Source organism: Triticum urartu, chromosome 5 (genome assembly GCF_003073215.2).
Source record: "Triticum urartu cultivar G1812 chromosome 5, Tu2.1, whole genome shotgun sequence".
NCBI classification, from domain to species: domain Eukaryota; kingdom Viridiplantae; phylum Streptophyta; class Magnoliopsida; order Poales; family Poaceae; genus Triticum; species Triticum urartu.
The window spans coordinates 546,558,623-546,569,122 of NC_053026.1; the positions used below are offsets into that span (position 1 = coordinate 546,558,623).

The 10,500-nt window shown below is 46.9% G+C and overlaps 1 protein-coding gene across 1 annotated transcript; it reads right to left on the reverse strand.

Moving 5' to 3' along the window:
- Nucleotides 1-1,377: 1,377 nt before the first annotated feature.
- LOC125505958 (two-component response regulator ORR41-like) lies at nucleotides 1,378-2,611 on the reverse strand. Its single transcript, XM_048670854.1, has 4 exons — nucleotides 2,427-2,611; nucleotides 2,152-2,310; nucleotides 1,927-2,046; nucleotides 1,378-1,806 (listed from the first exon to the last, which is right to left on the reverse strand). The coding sequence occupies exons 1-4, from the start codon at nucleotides 2,478-2,480 to the stop codon at nucleotides 1,753-1,755; spliced, it is 387 nt and encodes a 128-aa protein (XP_048526811.1). The 5' UTR covers nucleotides 2,481-2,611; the 3' UTR covers nucleotides 1,378-1,752.
- Between the last annotated feature and the right edge of the window lie 7,889 nt (nucleotides 2,612-10,500).

Consider the following 10,500-nt stretch of genomic DNA (forward strand, 5'->3'; position numbering starts at 1 on the left):
TGGTCAGTTTATTTCCACACAAATGAAATTCCATAATTTAATAATTTGATCCTCTATTATAATGCTATCAACTGTTATTTTTCATCAAACCATATGTTATGCTTAAGCTGTCTGTTGCTTTTGTTGATTACCAGCTTACATAGATTAGTGCAATATATTCTTATAAGGTTAAGTGCCCTCCTTAGATCTACGGGCTTTAGTAATAGGTGCCACCACCAGTTTGAGTTCTCATATATACGATCTACGACAATTTCAAAAGATGAGTAATTACTTCAGATCATACTACTTTCCATTACAGCTTTCTCTATGTATACTTGGAGAGCAGTGTGTGTTTTAACTACAATATGCATACCCCCATTGCACCATAGTTCCACTCCAGGAGATGCAGGATAAACTGAAAATGGAGGAAAAATTGTCCGACTCTTACTGGTAGCAGGTGGTACCCGCTATGACTCCCATGGGTGGGATTACCTTCACCGCCGAGCCTTCAAACTCAGAAGATAACAAGCAGCCCAAAATCCAAGAAGGAAGCTAATTCAGTTCTTCCAAGATTGCTATTTTTAGGGAGGTTTTTGTTCCAACTTTGCATTGACGACACCATGTTCATTTGGACAATGTTTATATGTTCCTTTGAAGTTCACCCAAGAAAATAAAATTTCTGAAATCTTCATCGGATATTTAATTTGATTCCATTTTTACTATACAATAGACTAAATAGGCCACACCCATATATTCTCTATGTAGAAGTTGTTCATCCAATTAATTCCCATTGATTTGTAACTTTTTTTTGTACAATTATGATTTCTTTGTGGTCTGCTTGAACCTCAGTGGCATTCTCAAAAGATAATTGATGGGTTTGTACTTTGTCCTTTTGTTTATAGAGAAGGGGCCATTTCCAGAGTATGAATTCAAAATTGTATACCCACATAAATTTTGATGTAGTTTGATTGAGACGTGTGTTGCACGTGCATGTTTACTAGTACAATTACAAGAGAGAGATGTGCTGCAGTTCAGCACTTGGAAGTCGCTAATTCTGTGCAGCGTTGCATGCAGATTTCTTTTACTTGATGCTAATTTATCACGCAAAGGCCACCGCCAAAATATTCGCCAAATCCTACTGCATGCATGCAGGGCCCACCAATCAACAACCAAAGTCACCACGCCAATTTTTTGGCGAAGCATTCCGGCGCCCGCGTCTCGCCCATGCGTTGGCGCAAATAGCACGGAGGAGAGCCGGGCAAGTTGGGCGAGCCAATTTTTTGGCGTCGATCCAAACAGCAGCCAAAATACGTGGGTTAGCCAACTTTTTGGTCGGGCGTGCATTGGCATGAATCCAAACAGGCCCTAAGCCAGAAGGCCCGTTAACGGAATAGGCCAACCAATAATGCCAGTAGCTGCTCATATACAAGGATTCGATTTTACAAGTCCAAACGACATGTTTCTCAAAAGAAAATGTCCAACCGATATTATTCACTAATCCATAATTATATTGTGCTAGAAAAATTAATCCACAGTTATAGCTAAAAGAAAAATTAATCCTTAAATAAGCCCCAAAAAATTAATATATATCAGCGAAGCAAGGAGGAAACAATATATTAATACTAGCACTAATCCATCTACGTACGGGAAGCAGGGGAGGTAGTGTGGCACCTCATGTTCTGTCGTCGAAAGGGCACCTGTGCCTCGTCATCTGCAGGAATCAAGCATGTTCGCGTCCTGAACCAAGCTAAGTACCGTACTAGTTAATGGCCGCTACGCAAGCCCGAACTTGGAGAGAATGTGGCCCACCTTCTCCTTCGTCAGGGGCTGCATGCATGGCAGCATGGGTGCGTGCACCAGCAGACGGTCAGAGCGAGAGTCATGGGCGTTCGGTACGCGCATCAGGAGTAAGACAAGATTGATCCGATGGATTGGATGGATCGTCACCTTGGGCGTGAAGTCGTCGGCGCCGGCGGCGGTGAAGGCCTGGACGTCCGACGGGAGGCTGTCGCTGGACACGGCGACGATGGGCGTGGTCACCCCCATCGCCCGGATCTGCCTCGTCGCCTGCATGCACGCACGCGCGTGGTCGGCAGTGCCGCCACACGTATTCGTCAGCCGGCCCGGGCCACACGCACACACAAGCCATCGCGCATGGGTGCATGTATATACCTCGTGGCCGTCCATGACCGGCATCTGCTTGTCCGTGAGGATGAGATCGTACGCGCCGCCGCCCCCGACGCGCTCCCGCACGCGCCGCACCGCCTCGGCGCCGTTCTCCGCCTCATCCGCCTCCACGCCGGCCGCCCTCAGCACCGCTCTTGCCAGAACCTGCCGCTCCAACATGTATGATCACGTAAGCAAGCATCACGTACGCACTGCTCGTACTCGATCGCCTACTCTGCGACATGAATCAATTGAGGAACAGAATAGTATGTATCACGTACCCTGTGGATCTCCTCGTCCTCCACCAGGAGCACCCTGATCCTCCTCCGATCCATCGTCTCTCTCTCTCTCTCTCTCTCTCTCTCTCTGTGTGTGTGTGTGTGTGCGCGCGCGCGCGCGCGCAGTAACCCACTTCCCTGGAGAAACACACTACTCGATCGGAGTAGTGATTATATGCCGAGTGCCGTGGGAGGTCGATGGTTGGCCGGATCGATGGGGGCTGAGGCTGAGAGCACACAGATGACAGATCACGGTGTATCCCCGGGACGTTTACATTACACGGAGTTGCATGGGTTGTAAATCTACACGCCATCTGCCGGTGCCTGGCCTCTTTTCGGCAAGAATCTGTACGATCGTAACCACTACCGCCCGCACCCGGTGTTAATTAGTCCCACGCATGCTACTACCCTCCTCACGGCTGGCCGGTAACAGTAACACTACACTTACTACGTACTCCGGCCGTACGTGCGTGCGTGCCTGCGTACGTAGATAAAAGGTACGTAGCTAATTGCCTGATCAAGTAAACAACAATGACCCGGCCGTACGTGCGTGCGTACTTTACGTGCAAGTGAACGGCGCGCGCTAGCTGCAATAATTGGCAGGAGCAGTCCAGTCCATGGGCGCAAGCAAAGGGCGCGCACATGCATGACACGGTTGCCACGCGAGCTGTATCTGTGAACACCGAGTGGTGATTGGCTCGCCGGCCGATCATTGCTTATTTTATGTGGCTGCTCGCCCGGACTCGTGCAAGGAAGCAGCCGCTAGCTTAATTATTAATCTGCCGGGCCGATCCAGTGTAGCGTGAATTGTTTCGTCGAGCAGGAGGATATGCTCAATCTTAATTGGCTTGGGCAGCTGCGCGGACGTACTTGCATACTGATCGTGTAGATTCGGTAGTGCACGTGTCGTTCTCTGATTTGGTTTCATTTGAAACAAACACGCGCGCTGTATTGAGCTTCTGCGATGACTTCGTCGTTACTCCCTCCGTCTTTATTTACTCTGCGTATTAGCTTTGATCAAAGTCAAGCTTTGTAAACTTTGACAAAGTTTATAGACAAAAATATTAACATGTACAATAACAATAGATCCATTATTGAATGTACTTGCGCATCATATAGATTTCTTATAATAAATATTTATATTCTGTTCTATAAAACTATAGAAAGTTTGACTTCAGCAACTCTAATATGCGGAGTAAATAAAAACAAAAGGAATACAAAGCTCTGTGTTTTTTATCTTGTGTAGACATTGTTCAAGTGTGTGACCTATGTTGACATTGTTCAAGTGTGTGACCTATGTTGGTGATGTTGTGTGTATATGCTTATTGTGCACGTCTATCTTGTACTCAATGTACAAGCTCACCTCTTTTAGTCGTGGGCTCCGTCATGCTCTCACCTTCCCTGACCGCCCGAAAGCGGCAACATGTTGTTGGATAGGGCCACATTCTGCCGGGGGAGGGGGGGGATGCTGCTGGCTAGACAGGGCTCCATCCTGCATGAGGGCAATACGCTCTTCTTTGAGCAGCCGGAGCTCGCCGACAACCGCCCCATCACGTTGTTTAAGGACAATGAAAGAGATTAGACCATTGGCTACCTGGACAGGCTATGGTTAATGCCTTAATGGTAGGCATGTTTTTCAAGTACACTAGGGCACCTCCCTGATGGTGGTGATGGCTTGCGCGTTTGTGCGTCGTCTCTTGCAATTGTTGAAACAATCCCCCCCCCGGTCCCCCCTCTTAATGGAAAAGACATGCAACGCTTTTGCATGTTCTTGAAAAAACCCTCGACGAGCTCTGGCATCCGAAGGGTGCCCACTACTTCTTCTCCCACTTGGGAGATTTCTGCTCAGCTAACCAATATTGCTTTGAGGGCGACAACACTAGCATGCGAGAGCTCGTCATGGCGGCGCACGGCACCACGCTCCCTCGCGGCGCCCATCGCTTGCAAGTTCGCATTTGATGTTGTCCCCAAGCTCCCTCCCAGGCCTCCACCCTCCCGATGAAACACTCCTCCGATTGCGTCGTTCTCGGCGGCTCTCCCCTGATCACGGTCATGGCCAATGGTGCACTTGTCTCTCTACTCGTTCCCTCTCGGTGGAGGTCATCGATGTTGTCATAGCCTCTCATCTAGTGTCACTATTGCTCGGTAGTACTGTCGCTCCTCGCACTCCCTACTCCTGTGGCTCACGACATGCTTGTCACGTTCATCGTGGCTCCACCTCCTGCTATTGACAATGAGCCACCATCTCTTCCCGTCGTCATTGATACACTGGCACCCATGCTGATGATGACATTGAGCCTCCACCCCACGAGTGTGTGCTTCATCGGAACAGCCGCTCCTCCAAAATGAGCAGGCTTTCTACTCATCCGTGACTGAGCATGCGGTTTGTGCCAAGGCAAAAAAGCTTGATCTATCCTCTGCATCCAAGGATCTCGCTGATGCTCTCGTAGATGCCAAGATCAGTGATAAGGATGGTATCATCAACATGGACGAACCCGGCCCTGCATCTCACTCTGCCCTAGTGGCCATTGCGTTGATCTACGGAGTAGCTAAGGAGGAAATCATTAGCATCATGTCCTCCTTGTTGCCCGGTCTCCATGATCTCTAATGACTCGAGACATAACCATCTCTTGTTCGTCCCTAGAGGGCGCTCCACCATGGGTCATTTTGGTACTCGCCCCTGCATATAATCGTTGCTTTTGCATGTCGCCCCTTAAGTTCTGTTAGACTAAGTATATAGTAGATATACGTGTTGTAACATAACCTGTATTTGTACGGTTCCCTCTTATAAATATATGACAGCCATACCCACCAAGGGTATTGAGCATTGTTCCAAACCCTAGTATGTCTAACATGGTATCAGACGACGCGTTCGATCCGCGCAGCGCTTCCGCCTCCTCTGCTGCCGCCGCGTCGGTCTCCGCCGCGCCGCCTCTCTCCACCCTGGCGACGGAATGCCGTTCCTAGCGTCGCCTCCGCTCGCCTGGGCCCGATCTGTTGTGTCGTGGTCATAGCCTCCCGCGCTGCCTCGATCGCCCGCGATGCACCCAATCACGGCCGGCCCCCCGATCACGTCGTGTGACGCGCCTCCACCGCCGGCCTCCTATGGCGCCTCCGCGCAGGCGTCCTACGGTGGTCATCCTGCCCCGGCCCAGTCCCCCGACGCGCCGCTGGTCTCGGGGCCCTATGGCGCTCCCGTACAGGCGCCCTACGGTGGCCCGTACCCCGCACCGTACGTCGCGCCATCAACGGCGTCGTACGCGTCGTATGGTGCGCCCTATGCCGCCGCCCCTGTGTCGTACGCCGCGCCTCCCGCACTCCCTTACAGTGTGCCCCTTCGGTGCTCTACGGTCATCACCAGCCCTACAGTCATCACCAACACTCCCGTGTGCCTCCGTCGGCCGATGCACTTGTTCCGTACAGTGTCGTCCCGACGCCTGAACCGCAGCTCTCCGTGCCGGTGGCCGATCCAGGACCGTTCCACTTCGCTCATCTGGTGACGGTGAAGCTCTCTGCCGATAACTACCTCCTGTGGGGCGCGCTCAAGTGTTGCAGCTGATGCGTAGCCACTACCTTGAGGGATATGTTGATGGCTCGTTGCCGTGCCCTCCGGCCATGGTTCCAGTACCCTCGTCCCATGGTGGCTCCGTCATGGTACCCAACCCTGCTCATCGTCGGTGGATCGCTCAGAATCAAGCCATCCTGGGGGCTATTCAGTCTTCGCTCACTCCGTCTGTGGCCGGCATGGTAGTCTTTGCCGCGGCGTCGAGGGATGCATGGACCATACTCGACTCCAGCTTCTCCTCGCAGTAGCTGGCATGTTCTTCTGCCATTCGTAATCAGCCGGGTGAGGTCAAGAAGAATGACCTCTCCGTCACGGCCTTCTTCAACAAGGTCAAAATTTTGGCTGATACAATGTCCTCCATTGGGCAGCCTCTGTGATGAGGAGTTTACTTCGTTCATTCTCAATGGGCTTGATGAGGACTATGACTCTTGTTGAAAACGTCAATGGACGTGACACGCCGATGCCGCCTCGTGACCTCTACGCGCGCCTCCTCAACACGGAACAGCGGCTCGCTACTCGCCGCTCTGTCGGAGTCTACACGGAGGTCCCGTCTGTGAACGCTGCTCACCGCGGGGGTGCCCGTGGTGCCAAGCAGAAACCGCCGCCATCCACGGGCAACCAGCCCCATCCGCTGATACGTCCATTTTGCATCATGCTTTTATATCGATATTTATTGCATTATGGGATGTTATTACACATTATGTCACAATACTTATTCCTATTCTCTCTTATTTTACAAGGTTTACATAAAGAGGGAGAATGCCAGCAGCTGGAATTCTGGGCTGGAAAAGGAGCAAATATTAGAGACCTATTCTGCACAGCTCCAAAAGTCCTGAAACTTCACGGAAGTTACTTTCAGAATATATAAAAAATACTGAACGAAAGAAGTACCAGAGGGGGGCCACCCACCAGCCACGAGGGTGGGGGCGCGCCCTACCCCCCTAGGCGCGCCCCCTGCCTAGTGGGCCCCCCGGTGGCCCTCCGATGCCCATCTTCTGCTATACGGAGTCTTTCGTCGAGGAAAAAAAATCATAAGTAAGCTTTCGGGAGGAGACTCCGTCGCCACGAGGCGGAACCTTGGTGGAACCAATCTAGGGTTCCGGCAGAGCTGTTCTGCCAGGGACACTTCCCTCCGGGAGGGGGAAATCATCACCATCGTCATCACCAACGATCCTCTGATCGGGAGGGGGTCAATCTCCATCAACATCTTCACCAGCACCATCTCATCTCAAACCCTAGTTTATCTCTTGTATCCAATCTTTGTATCCAAACCTCAGATTGGTACCTGTGGGTTGCTAGTAGTGTTGATTACTCCTTGTAGTTGATGCTAGTTGGTTTACTTGGTGGAAGATCATATGTTCAGATCCATTATGCATATTAATACCCCTCTGATTATGAACATGAATATGCTTTGTGAGTAGTTACGTTTGTTCCTGAGGACATGGGAGAAGTCTTGCTATTAGTAGTCATGTGAATTTGGTACTCGTTCGATAATTTGATGAGATGTATGTTGTCATCCCTCTAGTGGTGTCATGTGAACGTCGACTACATGACACTTCACAATTGTTTGGGCCTAGTGGGAGGCATTGGGAAGTAATAAGTAGATGATGGGTTGCTAGAGTGACAAAAGCTTAAACCCTAGTTTATGTGTTGCTTCGTAAGGGGCTGATTTGGATCCATATGTTTCATGCTATGGTTAGGTTTACCTTAATACTTCTGTTGTAGTTGCGGATGCTTGCAATGGGGGTTAATCATAAGTGGGATGCTTGTCCAAGTAAGGACAGCACCCAAGCATCGGTCCACCCACATATCAAATTATCAAAGTACTGAACGTGAATCATATGATTGTGATGAAAACTAGCTTGAAGATAATTCCCATGTGTCCTCGAGAGCGCTTTTCTTCATATAAGAGTTTGTTCGGGCTTGTCCTTTGATACAAAAAGGATTGGGCCATCTTTCTGCTCCTTATTTACTTTTATTACTTTCTATTCGTTATAAATTACCTTATCACAAAACTATCTGTTACCGATAATTTCAGTGCTTGCAGATAATACCTTACTGAAAACTGCTTATGATTTCCTTCTGCTCCTCGTTGGGTTCGACACTCTTACTTATCGAAAAGCCTACGATAGATCCCCTACACTTGAGGGTCATCAAGATTCTTTTCTGGCGCCGTTGCCGGGGAGTGAAGCGCCTTTGGTAGGTGGAATTTGGTAAGGAAAAATTTATATAGTGTGCTGAAATTTACTGTCACTTGTTACTATGGAAAGTAATCCTTTGAGGGGTTTGTTCGGGGTATCTTCACCTCGTCCGGAACCACAATTAGTTACCCCTCAACCTATTGAACCTACTGAAAATGTTTACTTTGAAATTCCTTCGGGTATGATAGAGAAACTGCTAGCTAATCCTTTTGCAGGAGATGGAACATTGCATCCGGGCTTACACTTAATCTATGTGGATGAAGTTTGTGGATTATTTAAGTTTGTAGGTATGCCCGATGATGTTATCAAGAAGAAGGTCTTCCCTTTATCTTTGAAGGGAGATGCATTGACATGGTATAGGCTATGTGATGATATGGGATCATGGGACTATAAGCGATTGAAATTGGAATTTCACCAGAAGTTTTATCCTATGCATCTTGTTCATCGTGATCATAATTATATATATATATATTTTGGCCTCGCGAAGGAGAAAGCATCGCTCAAGCTTGGTGGAGGCTTAAGTCAATGTTATATTCATGCCCCAATCATGAGCTCTCAAGATAAATGATTATTCAAAAAAATTATGCTCGACTTTCTGACAACAATCGCTCCATGCTCGATACTTATTGTACTAGTTCCTTTATGATGAAGACTATTGAATTCAAATGGAATTTATTGGAGAGAATTAAACGCAACTCTGAAGATTGGGATCTCGATGAAGGTAAGGAGTCAGGTATAACACCTAAGTTTGATTGTGTTAAATCTTTTATGGATACCAATGTTTTCCTTAAATTTAGCACTAAATATGGACTTGACTCTGAGATAGTAGCTTCTTTTTGTGAATCCTTTGCTACTCATGTTGATCTCCCTAAGGAGAAGTGTTTACATATAATCCTCCCATTGAAGTAAAAGTAGTTGAACCTATTAAAGTTGAAGAAAAGACTATCACTTATAATGATCCTATTGTTTCTACTTCTTACGTTGAGAAACCACCTTTCCCTGTTAGAATAAAGGATCATGCTAAAGCTTCAACTGTGGTTCGTAAAAGTAATATTAGAACTTATACACCTCCTGAGCAAGTTAAAGTTGAACCTAATATTGCTATTATTAAAGATCTCTTGGCTGATAATATTGATGGGCATGTTATTTCTTTCTGTGATGAGACTGCTAGAATTGCTAAACCTGGTGCTAAAGATAAACATAGACCTGTGGTAGGCATGCCTGTTATTTCTGTTAAAATAGGAGATCATTGTTATCATGGCTTGTGTGATATGGGTGCTAGTGCTAGTGCAATATCTATTTCCTTATACAAAGAAATTATGCATGATATTGCACCAACTGAGATAGAAGGTATTGATGTTACAATTAAGCTTTCTAATAGAGATACTATTTCACCAATTGGGATTGTTAGAGACGTTGAAGTCTTGTGTGGGAAGGCTAAATATCCTGCTGATTTCCTTGTTCTTGGTTCCCCTCAAGATAGCTTTTGTCCCATTATATTTGGTAGACCCTTCTTGAATACTGTTAATTCTAAGATAGATTGCAAGAAGGATGTTGTTACTATTGGTTTGGATGATATGTATCATGAGTTTAATTTTTCTAAATTTCGTAGACAACCCCGTGATGAGGAATTGCCTAGTAAAGATGAAATTATTGGTCTTTCTTCTATTGTTGTGCCTCCTAATGATCCTTTAGAACAATATTTTCTAGACCATAAAAATGATATATTTATGAATGAAAGAAGGGAAATAGATGAAGTGTTCTTTAAACAGGGACCTATTCTGAAAAACAACTTGCCTGTTGAAATCCTAGGGGATCCTCCTCCACCCAAGGGTGATCCCGTATTTGAGCTTAAACCATTGCCTAATACTCTTAAATATGCTTATGTTGATGAAAAGAAGATATATCCTGTTATTATTAGTGCTAACCTTTCAGAGCATGAAGAAGAGAGATTATTGAAAACTCTGAAGAAGCACCATGCTGCTATTGGATATACTCTTGATGATCTTAAGGGCATTAGTCCCACTTTATGTCAACACAACATAAATTTGGAGAAAGACGCCAAACCAGTTATTGATCACCAACGACAGCTGAATCCTAAGATGAAAGAAGTGGTAAGAAAGGAAATATTAAAGCTCCTTGAGGCAGGTATAATTTATCCCATTGCTGATAGTCAGTGGGTAAGTCATGTCCATTGTGTCCCTAAGAAGGGAGGTATTATTGTTGTTCCTAATGATAAAGATGAATTGATTCCGCAATGAATTATTACAGGTTATAGGATGGTAATTGATTTCCGCAAATTAAATAAGGC

Bases quoted from the DNA above. Each gene is read 5' to 3' on its own strand.
- LOC125505958 (XM_048670854.1), bottom strand. From the start codon at position 2,480: ATGGATCGGAGGAGGATCAGGGTGCTCCTGGTGGAGGACGAGGAGATC. The intron at 2,311-2,426 runs GTACGTGATACA...TTGGAGCGGCAG, and splicing joins AGGACGAGGAGATCCACAGG to GTTCTGGCAAGAGCGGTGCT. The intron at 2,047-2,151 runs GTATATACATGC...GCGTGCATGCAG, and splicing joins CGGTCATGGACGGCCACGAG to GCGACGAGGCAGATCCGGGC.